We start from the raw sequence: 24,555 nt of genomic DNA, 5'->3' as shown, positions 1-24,555 counted from the left end.
GACGACGGTTTTCCATAATTCGTGAAGGAACAAAACACGTTGAACTCCGTAATGGATTGGAGGCTAATGTTCAAACAAATTTATTTTTGGCAAAGTCGCATTTTACTCTTTCTCTTGATGCTGGTGTTTCCCTTTCTGTTGCCTGGTCGGCGGTATCGCTGCTCTTCTATGCAATGATGCATCATTCACACGAGAATATTGTGTACGATTGTGTGTGTGTATGTGTTGGGGAGTGAGGTGTAGAGAGGGAGAAAAGCAGCTCAAAGGTTCAAAAGATAGTATAACACAAAAGATGCGTGGTCATTATTATATTGATATCGTTTCGCTATGGCCCGATGTTCCGCGGCAACTATAACAACATCATAAAGTGCTGGCTATGGCATACTCGAGTTTCGAGGCTGTCGGAATTGCTGTATGTTTTCTGTACACACAAAGCAGAAGCAGCAGCCAAAAATGTACACCGAGTGTGCAGCAGCAGCAGTCAATACACAAAACAAGAAGAGGTCAAGCGAGGTTATGGTGCGGACGTTACCCTTAGGGACATCAAGCGTCGATCGATATTATCGTCTCGACGCAACACACCACCGAAAAAAAGCACTGCAGGAGTAAAAGTTTTTTTTTTTTTTTTTTTTTTTCATTCGTGTATTCACTTTTCACTCATCGTTTCTGTTGATTCATTCTGTTTCGGTTCGAATTCATGTGTTTTTTATTGGGTGTGTGTATTTTCATGTGATTTTTTTTTCTGCCTTTGTTCAGATCACATCAGATATGTTTTTGGTGGTACGAGTGTGACGAGCTGAATAAAATAGAAATGCTGTGCGCATTTTGATCAAACCAATTTAATGTTTTGTGATTTTCCCGCCATGCGATAAACGAGAGACCTGAAATGACAACAGAAAATGTTGGATTCTGTACAATGAATCGAAGCTTCAAGCAAACACACTATGGAAAAACATGGAGCGAATACAGAGCTTGGTGGCGATGGTGATATTAGCATGGGAAAAAGGATTCAACACGATGCCACCTTAATTTTTATTTATTTTATATGAAACGCAATGAAACTCTTGTTGTATCCGTGTTACATTTGATTAAGCGAATATGCATTGTCTGATGTTTGAATATTCTTCTCTTCTTTTGGTTGTTTCAAGTTCAGTTTAACATTTTTGATGGATAAAAGATACGTCGTCATCGTTTTCGTCGTGGCTTACAACCAAACTTTAAAAAGTTCGTTCAATAAAGTGCGCTTGAGAAAGTACTTTGGAAATTATGTGTCAAAAAGAAGAATACACGATTGAGATTGCTTAGAAGAATTGTCTGTTTTGGCGTCATGACAACCGCACTCATCCATTTTGATCACTTTGTCTTAAAAAACAAAAAAAAAACCATTCTTCATCATTGCTGAGTGGAATTTAAAGTTTTCCACTGTAAATTCTTCAAACAAAAATGATCAAAAAAGATAGGTCATATATACGTATAGTTTGGAGTACGTTGCCATATTAAATATTGAGGTAGTGCCGTAAACAAAACTTTATTTCCAGTCAATTTAGCATGAGTCTTTTGAATTTTGGCATCGGTTTACCACATAAACACCGATAAAACGTACAGCGCACAAATATGAAAGCACTCATAGCTCATATTTTCCATGCTGGAGCTCTGTTTTTTCCATCCATCTCTCGGCCCCGTTCCGAAAACACACAGTCATCAACATCATCCACTAAGCCAGTGTTTTGCGTATTACAAAGTAGTTTTTTTTTTTTTTTAAATATACAAACACAAATATTTAGACGAAATAGTGGTAATCGGTGCATATTATACGATTTGAGGATGTGTGTGTATGCATATTTTTGGCGAGAATGCACATTCGAATTATGTTGCCGAATATAATTGGGAAGATATATGTGCAAAACCAACGGCAACATCAGCAACAACAGCCGTATCAGATGTGTCGATGCGGTAGAATTCCGGGGATGAATCGTCTGATTGGATGCTTCAGTGGATTTGCTGCGGTAGTTGTCATGGAGCTTTTGCTTGAATCAATTCAATGCAGGATACGAATATAGGAGATGAAGACGAGAGAGAGAAAAAAACATGCCGACAGAGACCTAACCAACTTCATCCGAAAGGCATATGTGCATGTTGAACGTACATCGTACATATTCCTTGTATTTTCATTTTTTTATTTCAACATTTTACTATTTGATATTGTTTCGTTGCCTTGCTTTGGCTCAAATCAAACACACTCGTTTGCTATTACTCGATGCACAGATTATAAAACAGACACAGCGACTCATCATCAACAACATCAACAACATTCTGTGTGTCTTTCTCTATGTCCTTCTGTCTTTTTCTTTCTTTTTTTTGGGCATCAAATTTTCGGTTGTTGTTTGGCTCTTGTTGTATCGTTTGTTCTGAAATTGAATCTTTGTACAATGTGGGGAGTACATCAATTTAATGTAGTTTTCTTCTTCTCATTGCATTGTGCAGTGTGCACAGTCTGTCTTTTTTGTCTATCGGTGTCTGTTGGCGTTGGTGCGTTTGTCTCTGTGTGTGTTTGCTTTGTGGTTGCCGTCGTTCCATTCGCGTGAGACAATTTTCCACAAAAGGTGCCCATGAAAGACAGAGAGAACGAGAGAAAATCGAATTCGATAGTCACTTGCAGCACGCATATGTACACATCAAGCGATCCAATTCATTTTCGTACGATAAACCATTTTCGGCATCACTTTTTCATGTACAGTACATATATTTTACCATTTTGGAGCCATCGCAGTGCAATGAACTTTGTTGTAAAGCGCATTGGCCCCTCAATAAGCACAGCTCGAGCGTTCTCTTTGAATTTTCATTGTTCGTCTGTCGAAGTCGGCATGATGAGTTGAATGAATGTGCAGCGAACCAACTGGAATTTTCGACAAACCAAAACACTCTTCTTTCCCTTTCTCTCTCTCTCTCTCTCTCTCTCTCTCTCCCGCTCACTCTCTTTTTTCTACATCCATTCTACTGCTCTCTACGCTTTTTGCCGCAAAAAAACTTCAAAAAGCAATTATCCGTATATTGAACCGTTTTCAAAGGACACATAAATTGTTTGATTTTCCATTTTGGCATTTTTCAATTAAAAATTCATGCATATTTTGATATGACAGGAGCATCTTTACATTTATATTCATTAAAATCGATTTATACCATCAAATAAAACCCACGAAAAATATCTATATCAATTAGCCAATTCGTGTAAAATGCATCGAAATTTTCAGAAATCAATCATAAATATTGAACATCGGTGTGCAGTTTTTGTGTGAAGCTCATTTATTGGCACTCGATTATCTTTATGGAAGGAAACCAACACACGCTCACTTTTTTGCAACGTTTCGCTTTTGTGGGCTGAACGGGATTATATGCTTTTTATGCACTATATATTATAATAAATTCACACATGATTTTCCATAGAGGTTAACCGTAAAAAAAGAAGATCCAAAAAAAAACTAATTGATCTTTGCCGCAAAATGTGTGCATTTTGCCTATCGGCCAGATGTGGGCTCGTTTGCAATTTAAACACACATATAGAAACATTTCTACATCAAACTTTCATTCATGATTTACTGTTCATTCAAACTGAATTAATCGTGAAAATTGTTCCCATTGAAAATGCACAATGAATGAAGTGCAAGTCAAGAGATGCGAGGAGGAGTATGTAAGTTATCCATTCACTAATTTTATCGATAAAAGTGCATGCTGGATATTCAAGCGTGATCAAATTGCATCGACGTCACTCTCTGTTCTCTCACTCAAAAACATGCACAATGACATAAATTAAAACCGGAAAAAAAGGAACAGTACAAATTTGGTTCATTCGAGAACTAGGACAAAGTCAATAGGCATACTGAATGAAGAAACACGAATAATGGGCCTAATTTTATGATTTTTTTTTCTCTGCATTTAGCTTTCATTCACAGAATATATGGCTTTTTCCGGGGTTCTTTGTGTGCTACTGTTTCTTCGCAAAAATATGCACCGTTTGCATCTCTGTACGCCATAAGATACGAAACAAACGGTACAGAGAAAAAAATGATGACGATGATGATGGCGATGAAAACACGGGTGTGTTTTCCATAACACACTTGAAAGAGTTTTGCACACAATATGTGTGTGTGTGATACACATTGTGTGCCAAGTCTATGGGTCTATATCAAGAGGCTGTGCATCATCGATTGACTACATGCGAAAACTAAATAAATCTGGCTCTGGTTCTTTTTCGTTTCATTTTTTTTTTGTTTCATTTGTGGCAGAACGGGCGCACATCCACACTTGATGTTCTTTGCATCGTCGTTTTATACGCTTATGAGGACGTTTTTATAATTTACATATCACCTCATTCAGTTTTCCATTTCAACACTCGTTTTCATTTGAAATTGTCTCGTGCTGACACCATCATCGTTGCCATCGCCACCGCCGACGGTGCAGTTGATGATGATGATGATGGTTGATGTACGGTGCATTTCTTCATTGTGATAAGTGGTGAATAATTGCACTTTCATTATGACATCGTAATAGCGAGATAAATGGAAACCAGAAAATGTCTCTCTTTTTTTCCATCGACGTTCATGTCTGTCATGCAATCATTTCTTTTTGTCATTTTTTTTTTGGCTCCAGTGAAGCTGTCAACTGTCAGACATTTTGGACTGTGAAAGGGAACACGAACAGGAGAAGCATAAAAGAAAAACTCCAAATTGAAAACCGTTTTTCCGGTGTACAAATTTCGGTAGCATAAAAAAGTACGACAAAAATTTGCAGGTGAACCGTGTTGAACAGATTTGAAGACTTAATTTCGAAACAAAAGAATGCGAATTTAATAGTAAGCCTTGTTTATCATTAAATTACCTCGCACGCATTAAAATATGATCGGATAAAAGGGTAATTTTTTGATGTATTTAATGGATGGTAAACCGTTTCATCAATCCATATCACAGTCTGTGCGGCTGTCTCACTCAATTGCATGCAAGTTTTTTTTTTTCAAACAGAACCCCAAAAAAGCGAGAAGAATTGTTTGTTTGACTATAGCATATAAATACCGCATCAATAAGCTGCAGCAACAATAATAACCAGCGGAAAAATTACTGCATTACACATAGCGAGAGAGAGAAAGAGAGAGAGAAAGTGTGTATTTGTGTGATAGAGAGATAGAGCGAAAATAAATTCGCACAGCACAGTCAAAGCAACAACAGTCACAAAATAACGACCAGCAAAAACGATAATATTTAATAATAACAGCACAAGAACATTCATGTAAAAGGCGTGGTTTTCGCAGCCAGGGCATAGACATGCTAGACACAACCGAACGTAAACGACAATCGGAGAGGAAGAGAGATAGGGAGATAGAAAGAATAAGAGAGAAAGCAACCGTGAAAGCATACATGCAAACCGCTCATACCAGACCAAAATATTAAAACGTCGGGTGCACTGACGATGAATTTCCCAACAAAGCCAGACAGATCTCTTTACGCACATAAAAATTCAACAAGAGAAAAGAAACAACAACAACAGCAAAAAGAACCGACCCAACACACTTACTCGAATGTTTCTATTATAAAATTGCGAAAATGTTCGGGGTATCTGCAAAAAGACTTTTAGACGTGGGCATATAAAGACGATGATGTAGCGCATACACACCAACACAATTAAATAAGCAAAACATGTATATAAGTGGATAATGAAGATGAGCGAAAACCAAACGAATATACAAACTAACAAAAAGTGTATTGAATAGGTGAAATAAGAACGTATGCTCTCAAATGGTATGCAAACGATAGATTGAACATTGTATTGTATTGCAGCCAACGAAATGCCAATTGGTTGTTTTTTGATGGTCTCTATTCCTGAAGATGAACAAGTGGGATAAACACACACACTATTGTAATAAGTAATTACGAAAATGATAATGAAAAATGTGCGCTGGAAATTGAAGGTTGCTGTTTCAATTTGGGCAAATGAAAGTTCTCATTGTCAAAACACAATTTCAATTGAATGCATTTCTGTGTTTTCTTCCGACATCAATTTTAATTGTAATCTTAATCCATCGAAAACCATTCGGACCACACACACACATGCATTTAACCCGGTAATTTTGCAATTGAATCGATTATTATTATTAGGTTGCAATTGCAATGTGTCAATCGAAGAACTTAATTTGGTATTTTCTCTCACACTCCGTCAATTTTCGATTGGCGAGAGAAGATATTGAGCGCAGAGAGAAAGGTAACTTGAAAAAATGCATGTTCACATTTATGTGCTTCTAATTGGCGAAAATTACCGTTTGTCCCGAATATCCATGCACTGCTTGTGAAAAACTGCCCGTGGCCATCTCATGTTGTTGTTGAACATATTTTTTTTCACACATTTTACATTGCTTCAAGAATAAAACGTTTCTAGCAAACTTTTGTATGTAACACAGCATTGACATGAGTGCAAATGCGTGGCATTTTTTTGGGAAGTCATTATATCGTCAATCAAAAGGCAGGTAAAGAAAATAAATATAATGATGGACATCGAAGAAATGATAGTGTTTTATACTTACTGAAATCGATCAAAAGACGTCCGTAGCCTTTGCGTTGATATGGCGGCAATGTTAAAATGCATGATACATTATAGTTGAGGAATGAATTTTTTTCCTGCAAAAAAAGAAAAAAAAAACAACGTCAAAGTGAATATAAATTAAATTTAGAGTAACACACGGAGCAAAAGAAAGAGACAGCGAAAAAAACTTGTGGATTTTTTTGGATGATAAGAATTTCGTTATATTATATTATATTATGCATGCACAAGAGTGAATCCACTCATTGATCGCTGTTGTTGTATGTTAGCAATCGGGTAATATACGTCGGTTTTAATTTGATCGAAGAAGAAATGTGTTGTTGTTGTTGGTTTTTTTTGCTCAGTACAGACAACGTATCGATCTGAACGTTTCATCGGCCTGTCTTAAGTGCGCTGCACAGCCAAAGTAAGTATACCCCAAAAGACAAAGTGGTAACAGATGGCCACGGAGAAATGTTTTTTTTCTCGTCTTTTTGACATTACAATAACATCGAAAATAAACAGCTATATTACAATTTTTTTATCGCAAAAAAATATCAGCACCACAAGCTCACCATCGTCGTTGTCGTTATATTTCGGTTTTTTATTATTATCACCGTGTTGTAAACCATAAAAAAATTGGTCCGTTTCTCTTTCTCTCTCTCCCTCTCTGTGTGTCGCTCTTTACAAATTATCTGTTGACACTGTTACAATGTAACAATAACATGAAAAACGACACAATATGTAGCTTGGTGAGCGACGAAGATGTGATATTGATTATGTGGCATGGATTCGCAACTCTAGTTAAAAACGAACCACGAAATAAAAAAAGATTAATCGTCTCTATTGAATATTCAATAATAAATTACTTCGGCGATACGATTTTTAATTGTCGCGAATTCTTTGCATGCATTTTTTTGTTGTTGTTGGCCGGTTTGCCGTCTTGATACTAAATTTTCTGGATTTGTATGTGTGCAGCAAGTGTCCCGTGCGACGCGGAACGTGTGATAATTATGTAATAAAATGCAACAACTACCACAGACAAAAAACAACAACAACAACAACGGAGCATTAAAAAGAAATAATAACATCAATGTTTTCAATAAATTAACAATTTAAAACTCATTTTAGTACCCTGGTCATTTTTGCTCACACACACATTTTGGCAAGTACAATACAGCAAGATTACGAAATTTCTTTTTTGTTTTGCATTCTATATGAATGTACAATTTTACATAGTTTTGCTTTTCATTTGGTTCGCATTTCAGATTTATTGTATTCGGATCTTAAAGCAAATGTGTAAATCGCACACTGCTTTAAAATTGGACAAAGTTTAATATACCCAAATAATTAAATCCGGCCACACAATGTTATCTATTTTTGTTTGAAAATATATTGATATATCTGAGATCTATAGTAAACTGAAATTGCCTTGGCTGAACAGAAAAAAGCATGTGAGCAATATAAACCAAATGGATAGATAAACTGCAGTAGTCATATGGCGGCATTGTGAGCCATACAATGCGACGACTATGGTATTTGGGGTGAATGTTCCGCATTCAAACAGTTCAATAACCGTGTATAGCATCACATCTATATGGATAGTATACACATACACGCGATATTTTATTTATATACAAGTTTTGCACCTCTTAGACGGTTTGAAGATAGTTTCATTCATATGCTGTTTACTGATAATCTGTACTCGAAAATTTCATATATGTTATAAAGTAATGAGATCCACGATAATCGCATGAAAAGCATAACCTTAACAACACTTATTTTGGCTATATATTAGAGTGGTCCAAAAACAAAAAGCTCGAAATTACGACATGAAAAAACGTATTTTAGATTTAAAAACGTCATCGGGAGTTTTCTCGACTAACGGATTTGGATCAATTTTAAAATCCAGAAAAATTTTCTTTTCCGCTATAAACAAATATGTTATTGTCACGAGAAAACCAAATATTACTTTAGTTTTACGATACTAATAATTTTTGATACGCTTTTCAAACAAAAATCTGAAAAATCAATGGATTTTGTATGGCAGTTTTGTATGACATCGAAATGACGTGAAACTTTTCACGTGTTATTTTTTTCACAAAAAAAAAAAAACATTCTGAAAGTTTGAAGATATTAAAATAAATCTGGACAACATTTTCTGGGAACCACTCTACTATATTGGTGGGGCTCATACGGCGGAGAAACAATAATAATGAGCGACGAACTAATCATTAAATCAATTTTGCAGGAAACCCCATAATATGGGATTCCCTTCATTTGATTCTCATGAATTGCAAATTTATTGTCAGGTCTAATTGAGCTATTTTGTATACATGTGTATGTGATAAGATGTTTGAATACACAAAGTGAAGAAAAGTGCCTTTCACTCATTTATTTTAATCTGATTTGCACGAAAACAGATGCTGCATGTTCAATATCTTATGCTAATGGCTTTATTTATAAAGTGCACGCACCTTACTAAAATACCCAATGGTGTGACAACCCTCCGAATCGGCCAATGTCATTACATAGAATAAGAACGGTTCGACATCATAGTACAGGGTTTTGTGATCCAAGAAGAATTTGGCCAGCAAACATAAATGTTGACAGTACTGTTTTTGTCGTTTTCCATCCACTTGCCATACGCCAAGCTTTCCTTTTCGGTAAATCTGTATAGAATGGACAAATGAATGATTAATTGTTTAAAATTCGTTCGTCAAGTTAAATAAAAGTTCTTTCTATTTCTGACGAACGCAGTGAAAGATGAATGGAAATATTGAAGAAGACTTAAATACAAATAAAGCCGATTATTATATACCTCGTCTCCAGGTGGATGTCGCCACACACATTTGGCTGCATGTCGTTTCATTGTGATTTCTGATTTTTGATATCGCAAACAAAACTCGCATAAATACAATTTTGGTAAACGGGCTGCATCGTCTGGATACGGTGATTGGTACCAAACTACCATATTGTGCCTTCCCATCGTTATATACCTGAAAATCGAAAATTAACCGTAATTTTTTTGGTTTCAAATTTCAACATGTACAGTATTCACTTACTTTGTTCCTTTGTTGTCGGCTGGCCATCTTAAGAGATCAGTTTCGATTTTTTCACTAGCAACCGCCTGTGCCTCTTGAAATAATCTCAAATCGTAATCGGTTACATATCCTTTGAGTGTTGGTTCTTTTTGTTTAGTTTCGCCATTTTGTTGTTGCTGATGGTGTTTGTTCGCTATAGCATTTTGATTTGGTTGGCGCACTGGTGACGGTGGATTCGGTACAAAATTCGCACGCATATCGTTGATTTTCATTTGATAGGCTTTTTGTTCGACGGTCGTTACATTTGACATTGGATCAAATAAAATGGTCGCCTTTTTACGTTCATCTTCATGTTTCAAACGTTCTTCACGCCGTTTTTTTGTTTCATCCAGCAAAACATTGTGATAGAAAGGGCAAGCTTCTTGTGTAAAATGTTTTTCAAATTTACCATTCAAATGACCAATTGAATCACAACCATCGACTGGACACTTTCGCTCTTCAACAACTGACACGGTTTTTTTCGGAACGTTTGCATTTAGTTTGGAATTTATTTTGGAATTATTTGCTTTTCCTTTTGTACGTTTTACAGGACTCTTTGTATGCTTTACATCGGTCTCCGATTCAGATGGTTCGGACGCTTTCGATGGATTGAAAATAGCTAAAATAAAAATAAAAATTCGTTTTAATTAATTCATTGGCATCGAAAATTGAAAAAAAAAAAAACAGTTGATTTGATCCTAATTTACCTGTCAAATGTTTTGATTTACGAGTATTTGATGAACGAGTAACGGGTTTCATGTCGACATCCGATTCAGAATTGCCATGTTGATCCGATTTTGATGTTGATGCTGATGCTGAATTTCGTGATTGCTTTTTACCGGGCTTTCGCCCCACGGTCGGTTTTTTCTTAACTGGCGGCGATGACTGTGCACTTGACTCAGACTCTGAATCTCTGTTGACGAAACGAATGAATAAAAAAAATTGATTAGTACAACAAATGAAAATGGAAAATGGTGTTTTAATTTGTCAAACCTCGAACTAGATGAATCGGTTGACGAAGCGGATGATGATTCGGATGATTTGGGTGGCGGCGGTGGTTTTTCGGGTGGTTTATTTTTTGGCGGTCGACCTCTGGGCGCCGGTGTTTTTTTCGTCGGTGACGCATTTTTCTTGGTTGGTGTTTCTCCTTCACTTTCAGACGAATTATCTGGTGAGAAAATGCTCTTCTTTTTCGAATTGGCGGGAGATTTTGTATTCGATTTATTCGCATTATTATTTCGATTGGCGGCTGCCTTATTCATTTGCTGATGTTGTTTTACAACAGACGGCGGCGCTTTACCGCCAGTCGGTGGTGGCAGTGGTGCTATTTTCGATTTGAGCGCTTGCGATGCGACAGTCTTTTTCTTAATTTCATTTTGTATTCGTTTTGCTTCGGCTTGTTCAGCTTTTGTTTGCGGTGTTTCATCTTCACTTGAGTAAGCGGTCACTTTTCGTGAATTTGTTTTTTGTTGTTGATGTTGTTGTTGTGCATGTGATCCCTTTGACGTGGCGCCAGCTCCTTTTGTTTTATTATTTGTTGCATTTGGCGGCGTTTTCTCATTTTCCATTTTGGCATTTGCATTTTCTTTTGGATTCTCTTTTTTAGCTGGTGTTGCTTGTGATGATTTCGATTCGTTTGGTGTACTATTTGAAGCTGAACTACGATTACCACCTTGCGAACTGGACGATTCAGAATCAGAACTGGATGAATTCGAATCCGAATCACTTGTACTTCCACTCGATGATGTTGTACCGGAACTACTGCAACTCGTTCCAGACGTACTCACCGACTACAGATTGGAAAGAAAAACAATCAAATCAATTGATAAAATTGCGATATTATTTCGCGCCATTCAAAACAACAACAACTCTTCTTTTTTGTATGTGTTACACCGTACCTTTTTGCGTGACGACATTTTTATACACCAATTTACACCGATTAAAACATTTAAAGAAACCTTTTTATGGTTCAATTCAATCGAGTATTTCGTTAAAATGTTAATACAGCCATTATAAATCAATTAAAATAACGCATTTTAGTCAATTTTTTTGGAAATATACAATCACAAAATACACAATTTATCGATAGCAAACAAATGCCATAATTGTTTTCATTTGTTGTCATCTACGGCTGTTTGACATTTGTGCAAAACAGCCATTCATCTCTTTCTTACAATGCACAGACTCGTCAAACTGTCATTTTGGACTTAAGGCGTACTTTGCTTGAGTATATTTTCGTTCACTACAAATACATTGCGTTTGGTTTCAATTTAAACTTAATTCTTATTTTTTTATTTAAAAAAAAAAAATGAAAATATTTTTTTTAAATGGAATTTTTATTAGAAAACGAAAACATGGAATGAAATACAGATATTTCGGTCGGAAATGCTTTAAAAACACTCGTCCAATATCATTTTAAAAATGTTTGTAACTAAACGTTTATATTGCACACGATACTTATGATTGTATTCTCTCCACATCACCATACTTTAGATTTCCGTATATTTCAGGCTTCGTAACATTCATGCTTTTGACTGCTGCCCATTTTCGATTGACAGTGCACAATAACCACAGTGATGATCAAATAGTGTTGAATCAATTACAATTCCAAATTTATTTGTTCTGTTTGTAATGATTCAAAAGTCTGCAAAGCCCGCAATATTCAAGAGATTTCAAGGCGGATTGAAAATCTTTCTATTTGTTGAAACAATCGCATTTTTCGGTTCCTACGGTGTTTGGTTTCGTATGAATAGAGACCAAGGTAATTGTGAAATGTTTGATTTCTTGATGAAATATTGACCATCTGTTCGATACTCGTGACACATTATTCATATTCTGATGTACTTTAACATTTTGATCCAATTATTGATTTCATTTCGATTTGTTGTGTGCATTTAATTATTCATTTTTTTACGTTTTCTTTTATTCGATAGCGTTTCGCGGTTATATCGGTGAAAAATTTCCATCAATTCTTGAAGGATTTTATCGAATCGGCGAAATTTTCGACAAAGACGCATTGGCCCGTTTGCGTGAAGCAGATTCAGCAACATTTGCCGTAAAAAAATCCAAATAAAATAAATTCTCTCTTCAAATCAAGACTCGATACAAAATCAATGAATCCGTTTATGAAAACATTTATCTCTGGCATCGTTATTCTTGGTGGTGGTTGGGGATTATATTGTATGTCGCCAGCTGGTTCTGCCGAACGTGAATATACTCGCAAGCAAAATGAAGCTCGTCGTCAAATGTATCGAAAACCATCGTCAACCGAATAAAAAGAACAATTTCTGATCTAAAATCAAATCTCAATCGATTTTGAGGTTAGATCACCTTGAACTTTATGAAGTTAGATTAGTAACAGTAGAAAAGTCAAATTATATATCAAGTGATTTACAAACAAGGAAAATTTAAACAAAAAAAAAAGATGGATTTTGTCGTAGAAAAGGAGCCAAACGATGTGCAAAAATTGTATAAAGAGAAAATCGCCGATCAATTGGATAAGCGAAATCGTGAACGACAAGAGCTGGTGAATGCAAAGCATGAACTACAACAGCAGAACAATGCATCAAATGAAAGCTTAGATTATTTTCAAGAAACATTTCGAGCACAAGTAACAACAATTGAAGACGCCTTGGCCAATTTAAAACCGAGCAACGATCGTATAAAACTCACGCAAGACATCAATAACATTCACGAAGACATACAAAGTTTGCAGAATTATCTAACCGCTTCAACATTTTTCCTATCGAATTACACAATAAAAGCATGTCAAAGCATTTTGAATGATTTAAAAGCACGAATCGAAGTAACCAAAGATAAGCTATTGGCTAAGAAAAAATTCAATTTTCGATCAAAAGTCGATGCTGCATCCACATCGAGAAGCACAACAACCGTCGATGCAGCACCCAGCAAGCAACAGCCAACAGCAAGTACTGTAAACGATGCATTTCAATGGACACTACAAAATCGACAAAATGCTGAAATTGTTTTAGTTCCCGATGACACAAACAATAAGGATATTACCGTTTCAACATTAGACAGTTGTTTATTAAAAATTTTTGGCCATCCCGCTTTGCTTCAACTTTCGCATTTGACAAATTGTGTCATTTTGTGTGGACCAGTGAGCCGATCGATATTTGTTGACAATTGTACCAATTGTAAATTTGTCTTTAGTTGCCAACAAATACGATTGCATACATCGCATCATTGTGATTTGTACGTGCATGTTACGGGCCGGACAATCATCGAAGATTGTAACAATATCAATGTCGCACCATATAATTATAGTTACACAAATATTGACGATGATTTTGTTAAGGCCGGCTTAGATACGACGAAAAATAACTGGGAGAATGTTGGCGATTTTAACTGGCTGTCGAAGGATATTCAATCGCCCAATTGGCAACACATTGCACCCGAGCAACGCATTTCATGTTGGACCGATTACTTAACCGATTTTCGGCAAAAGATTTTATCCACATAAAACCAATTCTTTTTTTTTTTGCTCTGCTTAACTGCTTGTAATAACATCAAAAACTCTTTAATTAAACAAAAATCTGTTGAATAAATTTTCCAAACACATTAATCACAAATATACAGAGTTTTACTTATTTTATTTTCAACACATTTTTGAATGATGCTTTTTTTTTCAGAATAATTTTAGTGGTAAATGGTAATGTATTCAATTTATTTGCTCAAATCTAATACATCACCTCAAATTCATGATGCTCAGTTATTAGTTTCTGGATTAATTTAATGAAATCAAAAAGCAATGTTTGCATCGGGTCAGTTCATTGAAAATGTTCGTGAAAATACGATTTATTAAATCAAACTATTGCCGGAATTTATATGAAAACTTATACATAATTTAAAATTATTTATTTTGCTCAGATTAGATGAAAGAGCTGTGCCATTTTGCATATCGTACAGTTTGGCATGAGTTTATGCGAATTTTCATGTTCTATCTAGAAACTAACTTCACATGGAGTGGCTATAGAATTTTGAATTTGTTTTATTTTTGTTCTTCTTGTTCCGAAAGTAAGATGATCGGACATGAAAGAATAATCTGATTTGCTCATAGCTAAAAAAAGGACACACACCACAGATTTATTTATAGATTCGCCTTAATCGAAATTTTATGCGAATAGAGTAAAATAAAAAAGCAAAAGTGTCGTATACTTCATCGCAAACGGAGGCAATTTCATTCTCAAATTTTGTAATAATCAATTTTCGAGAGGGTTTACGTTTTCATCTTAAATAGAGTTTTTCAAAATTTCATTAAGACATTTCTATAAAGTATTCGATTGTTCTGTCATTTCATTGGGCTGCTGGAGTGGTAATCATTCACTTTTTCAAATAAAGAGAAAAATGGTTCAAAAAAGATTATTTTTCTTGTTTTCGTGCTTTCTAGGTCGTACAGAAGTAGCCAAATATTATCGAGATGGAGCTAATGTGAACGTTGAAGATTGAGACAAAAATAAAACACTTCAATTGGCTACTAAGAAGGGTAATTGTTCACTTTTCCTAAATAAATAATTTCAAAAGTGATTATTTTCCATACTTTTCGTTCTTTCCAGGTCACTCAGATGTAGTCAAATTACTAACCGAAAAAGGTGCCAATGCTCAACATACAGACGGACAGCACTCTCATCCTCAATAATGATCCGAATGAAATCACAATAGTTGATTTTCAATGGCATTGAACAAAAATAAATATAAATGTCCACATAGCATAGGCCTGTCAAATCGCCCGGATAAATCCTGATTTCGCCCGGATTTTACATACAATAACAAAAATAAAATATTCAATTCACCGTTGAAATAGCACTGACTAAACGTTCAAGTCATTCACCTTGAGTGTAGACAATATTTTTGTGTACTAACTGTTAAAAAACTCAATACCAGATTTGGTAAAACTTTTGGAAATCAATGTAGTTGGCGAAAGTCATCAAAATTAACCATTCTGAATAAAAGTTTGGTCTTTGTTTGGCAATCGAATACATGAATTCATTCAGTAATGATTTCATCTCACAAACTTATTTGCAACACATAAATTCAAAGAATATTTTACTTTAAAAACATATTCTGTCATAGTTTTCTTATCATTATTTTTGAAATCATTTTAAATAAACTTGGCATTCAACTATCTCGCCTTGGCTCAGTTGTGAAGTATAATTGATGCAATCAACAGTAAAAATACCATAAATAAAATAAAATGATTGCTTGAAAGTTCATCATCTATCTTTGGATCAATTAAAAATCATTTGGTATTTTATTTCGTAAAAAGAGAATAACATCTTTACGTTCTATCGTGAAAGGTAGTTTAAATAAAGAATTCATTTATTAACTGAAAATCGGCACTATAAAAATTATGCTATCCATTTTAGCTCTATGATTCAGCGCTGTGATTAATAAGTATTCCAAGTATTACATCAGCATAATAATAAGAGTGTTGAATAAAAAGAAATTGTCTGAATTAGTGTAATTTTTTGTAATTAAATTTTATGCTAAAAAGAGTGACGATGATGATTACTATGATAGTCCTTTTGCAATTGGTATTACCAATAGTTTCACCAAGTGGATCATCTGATAACAACAGTCTTAATGAGAAACCAGTTGAACTAAAAGGATCTAATATATGCTATTCACGCCGGTAAATACCTAAACCAAAAAAATCACATACAAATGGTGTTGATAAACTCTCAAGTGACATATTTCTCATTTAGTGCATCAAAAGAATTCATTGGGTTTCAAAATTATTCGATGAATAACCATAATGGTGGAATTACTGAAGTGACTCATATCAATCAAAAATTATCAGAAGAGCAACAAAGTTCTCGCGAATGCTGCAGTAATAATTTTGTTTTATATTTCGTATATTTTTGATGAATTTGTTCTTTCCATTTAAATTTGGTTTAGGTGGTTATGTTAGAAATGGCAATGAGTGTATATCGGAATCAACCAAAAATACAGAGTCTTATGTGAATCCCATGTTCTGGTTAAAGATCGTTCTCGCATTAATAATTTTAATTTTCATCGTCGCTTCAATTCTCTTTGGTTGTGTGTATGCTAAAAAGACACAAATATCAACAGCTAAACAGGAAATTAGAAACAATACAAATGTGAATGAACTAGTCAAGCTTGACTGTGGTAATCTTTGCAACAAGTTTATTCAATTTAAAAAATTGCAACGTAATTTCTTATTTTGCAGGACCGAAAAATTTGAATATGAAACCAAATGAGATATATAATCAAGTTATCCCTGATAATATGAATCGCAATAGTAGTGATTTTTATCAAATATACGATGAAATCAAGCCACAAAACTCTAAGGAACATCGTAAGTGTTTGGGTGTAGATGGATACGATCATTTGAATACCTTCAAACCAAAGAACAACTTGCAACAACAATATCATCGATTAAATCATAAAAATTACAATTGAATTTGCAAAATGAAAAATTCGAATGAAATAACTCAGTCACAGGACTTGATTGAATTCAAATTATAATTTTTTTCAAAATTGTCATAATAAGTGTGAAATTGCTTTTACAAAGATAAAAAATGTCAAAAGTTTCGAATAAAAACACATGTTTTTTCGGGAATAATATGATTTTTTGTATATTTTACGAAGATTGTATTAAGCAATACGAGGAACATAAGTAGTACAATGGTAACGTTACGTATACGACTTGAAACCAAATCTGGTTTTCCGAATGGTAAAATAAAAAATTCACACAAAAGTGTGTCATCAATTTTGAGGATAAATCAAAGAAATACACATATATATATTCGTGTGTATGTGTACGTGTGTGCGTAAGTGGGTGCCATTAAATTTACAACGCTAACTAAATAAATTCATGTTCGACTTAATGCTTTAATTTTGGATAGGTATTTTGACTTAAAAATAATTACAAATTAGCGATAAAATTTTATTTAAAAAAAAAGAGTCATGAAGCCGTTAAAAACTCAGATCAGATGGCATAAATGATGGAATATCTGCATCTGTGCTAAATGTGATATGTTGAGAAAATGATATTATTGTACTACTTTCATTTAATTCGGCGCAATTTTTTTTTTGCGAATGACGTTATTTTCTTTTTCTCGGACAAATTAATAATGTACTTATCGAATTGACTATTTGAAATCATCATTCGATGTGATGAGTTTTTACAACAATATGGAATGAACAATACAAAAGTGGATCTTGTCAATACAACATATAACTAAAACGAAGTACATTTTGTTTGTTTTGAAGTGGTTAACATTTTTTATGGCTGCATTCTCATGGTTTCGTCAGTGATTCAATCCGTTGGATATTTTCATCACATTTAATACTCATAAATATATACACAGCGAACAGAAACAAAATTTTGCGGATGAGAACGTTCGATGAATGATTCTTATTCGATCATTTTGAATAAAATCAACGAAAATACTTGAGCAAAGATCAGTAGAATGGCAACAGTGATACCAGCACCAGCAATAATTGAAGCGTGTTGACGAACAAATTCGGTGGTTACATTTCGACATCCATTCGAATGAAGTGTCAGTGGTGATGGGGCATCAATACATGCTGTTAAATGGAGAAAAAAATTGAGTTTTTGCCACACAAAAAAATCAAAAATCAAATTGTCTTACGTTTACGTTGTCCTCCGTATGTCTCTTGACAGCATGATTCTGGAATTGATCCATACCAATCACGATACGATTCAATGCCGCAGCATTTTAAGCGCGTTTGTGTTTCATCCCTGTAATTAATAAAATTATACACACAAACGATTAATTCTCTCTCTTTATCTCTCTCTCTCTTTTCCTCTCTTTATTATTTCCTCTCTTACCATGCCAATGTGATTGCACGACGATTTCCATAGAGCGGCAACGAAGAGTACATCTCTTGGCGCATTGTTTGTACCACCTTCTCTCGGAATACATAGCCCAAAATTGCACCGACTAGCATCACAACGAATACCAAAAACACAAACACGAAATACTGCCAAAGAAAAAAAAATTTACTTCCACACCTTTGACCCGTCTACACCATAACTATCATTTCATATCCGATAATCGCAAAATGTTGCAAGAAAAATAAAAAATAAAATCCCACTTACAAAGAGCAATAAACTTTTGACTTCACGAGCTGCACCGTAGCACCCAAAGAACGAAATTACACAGATAACAGCTGCTGTACCAATCAAAACATAAACAGTTCCACTAAATAGATTTGTCCCAAGCAAATCATTCATAAAACTGCGATCGGCCAATGTCCATATGCCCAGTCCCAATAGAACCGATGCACCAATCTGCAAACATTGAAATCAAAACATGAAAATCATCTGAATATATATGGAAAATAAAACAATACACTTACAAAGATCACAAAATTAGCTGCAAATAGGCAATACTTAGCGCAGAGGCCGCAACCGTTGACATCACCACCCATTCCCATTTTGTTCTAGAAAAAAAATGAAAAGGCACAAATTAAGTACACCATTAATTCAATTGTTGAGAACTAACGCTGCAAAATTGAAATTATCTTGTAAAGTAGACTATTAAATTGCGATGAAAAAGAATCAAAGTTCTGTTTACAATTGTATAATGGGTCTGATTGTCTTCGTTGGGTCGTTCAAATAGATGCTTCAACATTGGAATCAGAATGTAAAATGACTAGTTTGATTTTGTTGCGCTGTTGTTTTACCAGTTTAATTTATGTGCCCACCACACCGCAACAATTATTTAACAAGACTGGTGGCTATTAAATTTATTTACACCTTCTCTTATTTAAGTGCTCACAAAGGATTTGTTATTCATTTTTTTTTGTTCGTTCACTACACACCCTACAATATTTGCGATTGAGTTCATAACACACAACAAAAAATAATAATAATTGAATGTTGTCAATTTTCGTCAAAGACGTGTATAGAATCGGGAGATTTGAAATGTGGAGATTATTTAAGTTGTCAATTTCGACGAAACAATAACATTTATTATTCGCCTATCAATCGGTTAATACGATGTGACCGATTCGTCACATTTTTTTGTGTGTGCATGCGATAATGCGTACTTGTGTATTGATCTTGTCAAGTGTTACTTAAACACTGGCATTGATGAACAAAGCACGTCGACTCGTTTTTTTCTTCTCGTGTTGTTGTCTTCTTGCCGTCTTGGTCGTCGACACCTTTATGCTCGAAGTGTTTTGAATAAAAGATAAAAAAAAATTGGCGAATAAATCCAGCAATTGGAATGAATTGATTTGGGTCGGTAGTCATCTCACAGTTTTATCAGCATATTTTTCTAAATTTTCCTCAACCATTTCCTGCTGACGCACACCATTCATTCCGGTTTTAATCATTTCAATTAACACTTGTGTCAACACATCACGTGAATAATGCCGAATATTCATAATAATTCGCGGAATATGCGCATTTTTGTCTCTTTATTTATGTAAATGTTAATTAAGTAGACAATAAAACTGTATTTTTTGTGAGATTGTGCACAAATATTTACGATAAATTAAGCGGCTGAAGGAAGAAAAATCAAAATACTCGTTTTGGGAGGGTTTTGTTTTATTAACGTATATTTTCTGGTTGACATATGAGACAATGACTTTTCAACCATTTTTATTTATCATTTTTGCAGGTAATTGGGTATTGTTATTTTGGTTAGTCGATCGCTCAAATGAATTTAACCTTTGACTAAATGAAAACCGCATATGCGTCATTCCATTCAGTTTTATGACAATCATAAAGCTTCTTGTTTGATATAGCCAGCAAAATCGGATCAGATCAAGAGCAACAAATCTCAAGGAATCACACGTATGTGAGTGATCAATGCAAAAATAATAATGTAGAACATTACAATTATGTAAATTTCGAGCAAAATACAATTTTATGACATACAACACAACATCGGCACGTCCCTTTTATTTCTACACAAATTTAAATTGAAAAAAAAAAAGCTGAAATCCAAACAAAACAAAAGACTTGATTTATTGCACTGACCGAATATGAGACAGTAACGCGATCATATATGTGACGATATGCGATTACAAAACACACCTGACCTTGAAATATATAAAACATTTTACGGATATCTTATTTATATATCGGCGAGAATATGTTGGCCAGACAATGAATGCTTTTATCATCGTTTTGGGATTGAATTTTGTTTGAGATTTTTATCTAATTGTCCAATGTGTTTTGCAAATGTATTTGAATCCAGTTCGAAATCGAACATGATTGATTTGTGCTACTTAAAATGTTGACAAATGTTTTTACGTCTCGTCAAAACTTGCCGCGACATGCTGATTCACGTTATTTTATTAGAAATACACAAAAACTGCGACTCATAGTTTAATCCAAGACCAGTCATTTTATCTCGGAGAATTAAGACACATTTTGGGTTGACGCAGAGAAGTTTTTTTTTGTTTTGAAGAAAATTGATGATAGCCCATTGAACAAATACGAATTACACGACAACAAAGAGGCATTTTAAGTGAACGTAAACTTTAACGTGCTAAAAATCGAAATGTATTTACCACCATGTAATGAACATTGTAAGAAGTACAGGTGTGATAAAGTGGCTGCGCAACTTTTCGTCAGTTCGAATTGTCGTACAAATTAAATTGGTAAACAGCGGAAATGAATGAACTTCAACCGATACATTTAAAGTTTATGCGAATAGCATGCTCAGCTGTAAGTTACCAATTTCACATATCGACGATTTTGCATGTGTACACACCAATTTTTCACAAATTTCATTTCCAAATTTGATATTGCGTTCATTTTGATGGAAGCACAACCATATCCATATCATTGGTGCTGCAAACACGATTAAACTAACGAAGCTACCATTCAATTATTATATAAGTGACAATGAAGCAAGTTTACGCAATGGAAGGTTTTTTTACACGCAATACAATGAAACGCCAATTTCACAAGCAAATTCAAATGATTTTTGTTAACAACACATTCCATAAATTGTGTTTGCGTATGATGAGTTTGTTGCGCGGCACTACTAACGAGAAAGATTTTTTTACTTTTTAGTGGAATACGAGAGAAAGAGAGGAGAGAGAGAAAGAAACACGAATCGCGTTTAATGTTCAAGTGAATCGATATTGCAATTGTGCACGGAATTTCTCAACATTGTTTGCAAAATGAAGACATTTTTGTTAACATCAGATGCATTAACCGCGATAATAATCTGATCAGCGTGCTCTGCCTACGATATGAACAATGGACTTTACATCTTTTTGTCTTGGCTAAAAACATTCTGCGATGAAAAGTTGTTGCGCACACAATGCCTAAAAATAAATCGCAAAAACCTATAAATATATATTCTATGTTTACATCTCTCGATTGTACGTGAAACGAATTGAAATTGTTTTTAATTTTTACGAACAATTTTCTCCCTTCAACACAATACACAACACAAATTATGTCATTTGCATGAACTAAATTGTTTTCACTATTCTTCTCGTCGATTTTTTTTCCGCTGTCAGAGATTTTTCAAGGTCACAACCATTTGTATTTTTTTTTGCTGCATGAAATCGTAATGGAAAAACTGTAAACATTGCCGACTCTCGTGTGTTCTTCGTACAACAATGAATGAATGAGTGAGTCTCTCTGTGTGTGTGTGATGTAACCAACGACAAAATGGGTCATCCAAACCTCTGTAAATAACAAAGATTTGTTTCATGTCTATGTCTACCTTTGGATCGTTGTAAACAAATCGCTGTAATTTCACATTGGAGGTTTTTCTTTGCTATTGTCATTTCAATTATTTGAATTGATTTACTGCCGTAATGGACGCACATTATGTTTGCCGAGAAACAATTTTCAAAAATTACTTGACAATTATTTACATACAAAGTCTTGGTTTTCAACGCGGTTTTTTTCGGTCTATTGATTTTACCCGTGGGTTTTGCGATCACAATAATTCGAAAGCATTCAATGCTCGAATAAGAACCAAACTTGTACTAGTGTTTGGCTCGACAAATGAGAGATTGAGACTAAAGTAATCGCAAAAAACCAAAACCGAATGCGATTTGCTAAGGCCGAGAATGTTAAATAGAATAATAAATATACATTGTTTTTCACTATGTAAATTTTTTTGCCTTGAGCGACCGGTTTCCGATCACTAAACAATTAATCGAAATCTCGAACAAAATTGTATTAGTTCATTACGCATTTTAAGTTCAAGTTTAGCCGTAATACTCTATATCGGTGGGGCCAACACGCAAACCTATGCTCACAAACCCAACAAATAAAGCGATATTGAATGATGAAATCGAAACATATCAATCAGTATATGTAAATAAAACGGAAATATGTACTATTTTATGTGTGTTTATGCGAAATTCATGAATTTATTCTAAATATACATAGTCTCAACACATAGTCACATATTTTATACGACTCTCCCACTTGATTGCCGATCGTCGGCTTCAAAATACACAAGTGTCTCAAGCGAAAGGAATTTCCAACGATTGAATGAAATAAATTATCATTTACGTGTGTGACTTGGTAGGTTTGTATATAAAATTAGAATAAATCGTGACGCCGTTCTGTTGCGAAAATCATAAAACTGAAATTGATATTTTGAATTGTATAATTTTCAGATCAAAATTGAAACCAACAATTTCAAACTCCACGGCTCCAGTGTCGTGTGAATGAAGTTTACATATCCAGATTCGATTGAATCACACAACGACCAGCTATGATCAATTCTATATAAATCATTTAACGATTGGAATATATCAAAATATAATTGCTTGTCTCATTGTTTTGGTCTGTGTTGCACGCGATAACAAGCAGCAATATTTTATTATTCCACTTTGTCATGCCCTTCTTCCATTGTTGAAAAGTATTGGCAAGGTTGTCGTTCAAAAGACAATTTGTTTGCTTTTATTATGTATAATTATGTAATAAAAACTAACATCGGTAGCTAACACAATTTTTACATCTTGAAAAATTACCCACAAATTTAAGAAGTATGATTCAAGAATTTCCATATGGAAACAAAATCACATATTAAATGTGAGATATTTTATAACGCAATTGTTTGTTGCTTTAATGATGCATTAAATACTTGATGTGACAACGTCGACGATGATGACAACCTCACAAACAGTAATTTGCACTTGAAATGTGCTGAGATTTCTTGGAAGCTCAATGAATCAGATTCAGCGAACGAGCTTATTCTAAATTTGATCATTTTTAATGATATGTACATTCGCTTAATTATAATGCATGCTCTAGTGCGGCAACTTAAAATGTTATTAAAAAAAAGTGCAATTTCAAGAGATTAATTAATCCCAACTGGTGGAATGGAAGGACGTCTCATTGCTACAGTCGCATAAAAATTAATCACTTTGTTCGTGATTGATTCATCTTAATGAACGAAACAAAGTTTTCGTGCTCTGAACAGGTGAATGAGAATAAGAACGGATAATGTATGACGGCAAACCAGATTTTGTTTCTTCGTTCGATTGAAATAGTTTGTCAGCCCAAATATATGAAAAAATTCCTGTTTTGATGATTTGGGCTTGTCATACCAACCGGGAAAAAATTTTGTTTATTTATTCATGGTAGAAAGCTTATCTACTTACAAAATGTCAACCATCAACGATAATCTATTTTATTATTGAAAATGGAATTTGTTCGTTACGAATCGGCATTGTCGCAATGTCAATACACAAATCAAAATAAATCAATTGTGAATTAAGTGCGACAAAGTAAACAACAATCAAAGCCATTGCGCATAGCTGTTTCGATGATGGCTATAAGGCGTGAGGTCAAAGACCGCGTTGTCGCATACACAAGTTCATGTTCACACTGCACGGTTCATTTAAGTGACAATAAAATGACGGCCTAAGAAGAAAACAATAACATACAGAATATTCTGCAAAA

At 34.4% G+C, this 24,555-nt stretch overlaps 4 protein-coding genes and 1 long non-coding RNA gene across 5 annotated transcripts in view; 3 read left to right on the top strand and 2 right to left on the bottom strand.

The window, feature by feature from the left end:
* The window catches only part of LOC116336900 (histone acetyltransferase KAT7), a 29,217-nt gene extending 17,500 nt beyond the window's left edge, over nt 1-11,717 (bottom strand). The window contains exons 1-7 of the mRNA XM_031761098.1: nt 11,546-11,717; nt 10,641-11,437; nt 10,355-10,560; nt 9,630-10,266; nt 9,386-9,563; nt 9,042-9,236; nt 6,569-6,662 (exon numbers count right to left, since the gene is read on the bottom strand). Of these exons, the coding sequence (XP_031616958.1) occupies nt 6,569-6,662; nt 9,042-9,236; nt 9,386-9,563; nt 9,630-10,266; nt 10,355-10,560; nt 10,641-11,437; nt 11,546-11,563 (2,125 nt within the window). The 5' untranslated portion in view covers nt 11,564-11,717. The remainder of the gene's footprint in view (nt 1-6,568; nt 6,663-9,041; nt 9,237-9,385; nt 9,564-9,629; nt 10,267-10,354; nt 10,561-10,640; nt 11,438-11,545) is intronic.
* A 455-nt stretch (nt 11,718-12,172) lies between these two features.
* Nucleotides 12,173-12,747, top strand: LOC116337115. The gene is made up of 2 exons (XM_031761442.1): nt 12,173-12,408; nt 12,581-12,747. Exons 1-2 carry the CDS (start codon nt 12,279-12,281, stop codon nt 12,718-12,720), a joined length of 270 nt encoding a protein of 89 aa, XP_031617302.1. The 5' UTR covers nt 12,173-12,278; the 3' UTR covers nt 12,721-12,747.
* Nucleotides 12,748-13,050: 303 nt separating this feature from the next.
* On the top strand, nt 13,051-14,239 carry LOC116337114 (tubulin-specific chaperone C). Its single transcript, XM_031761441.1, has one exon. The coding sequence runs from the start codon at nt 13,072-13,074 to the stop codon at nt 14,128-14,130; it is 1,059 nt and encodes a 352-aa protein (XP_031617301.1). The 5' UTR covers nt 13,051-13,071; the 3' UTR covers nt 14,131-14,239.
* Nucleotides 14,240-14,824: 585 nt separating this feature from the next.
* LOC116337155 lies at nt 14,825-15,644 on the top strand. The gene is made up of 3 exons (XR_004200782.1): nt 14,825-14,982; nt 15,058-15,153; nt 15,224-15,644. It is a non-coding gene; the product is annotated as an uncharacterized LOC116337155 (long non-coding RNA).
* A 1,594-nt stretch (nt 15,645-17,238) lies between these two features.
* LOC116337166 (tetraspanin-9) lies at nt 17,239-19,325 on the bottom strand. Its single transcript, XM_031761536.1, has 6 exons — nt 19,235-19,325; nt 19,017-19,100; nt 18,757-18,948; nt 18,487-18,638; nt 18,287-18,396; nt 17,239-18,221 (listed from the first exon to the last, which is right to left on the bottom strand). The coding sequence occupies exons 1-6, from the start codon at nt 19,289-19,291 to the stop codon at nt 18,049-18,051; spliced, it is 768 nt and encodes a 255-aa protein (XP_031617396.1). The 5' UTR covers nt 19,292-19,325; the 3' UTR covers nt 17,239-18,048.
* Nucleotides 19,326-24,555: the final 5,230 nt, after the last annotated feature.

The sequence above is a fragment of the Contarinia nasturtii genome, unplaced genomic scaffold (assembly GCF_009176525.2).
Source record: "Contarinia nasturtii isolate CC-2019 unplaced genomic scaffold, AAFC_CNas_1.1 Cnas_scaffold_220, whole genome shotgun sequence".
Lineage (NCBI taxonomy): Eukaryota > Metazoa > Arthropoda > Insecta > Diptera > Cecidomyiidae > Contarinia > Contarinia nasturtii.
This window is presented reverse-complemented; position numbering and strand designations above follow the sequence as displayed.

Excerpts from the sequence above, each read along its gene's own strand:
- LOC116337115 (XM_031761442.1), top strand. The coding sequence starts at position 12,279 with ATGATTCAAAAGTCTGCAAAGCCCGCAATATTCAAGAGATTTCAAGGC. Across the intron at positions 12,409-12,580 it reads TCGTATGAATAGAGACCAAG|CGTTTCGCGGTTATATCGGT; the intron begins GTAATTGTGAAA and ends TTTATTCGATAG.
- LOC116337114 (XM_031761441.1), top strand. The coding sequence starts at position 13,072 with ATGGATTTTGTCGTAGAAAAGGAGCCAAACGATGTGCAAAAATTGTAT.
- LOC116337166 (XM_031761536.1), bottom strand. The coding sequence starts at position 19,291 with ATGTTGAAGCATCTATTTGAACGACCCAACGAAGACAATCAGACCCAT. Across the intron at positions 18,639-18,756 it reads TCAAAAGTTTATTGCTCTTT|TATTTCGTGTTTGTGTTTTT; the intron begins GTAAGTGGGATT and ends TTTCTTTGGCAG. Across the intron at positions 18,397-18,486 it reads CGTGCAATCACATTGGCATG|GGATGAAACACAAACGCGCT; the intron begins GTAAGAGAGGAA and ends TATTAATTACAG.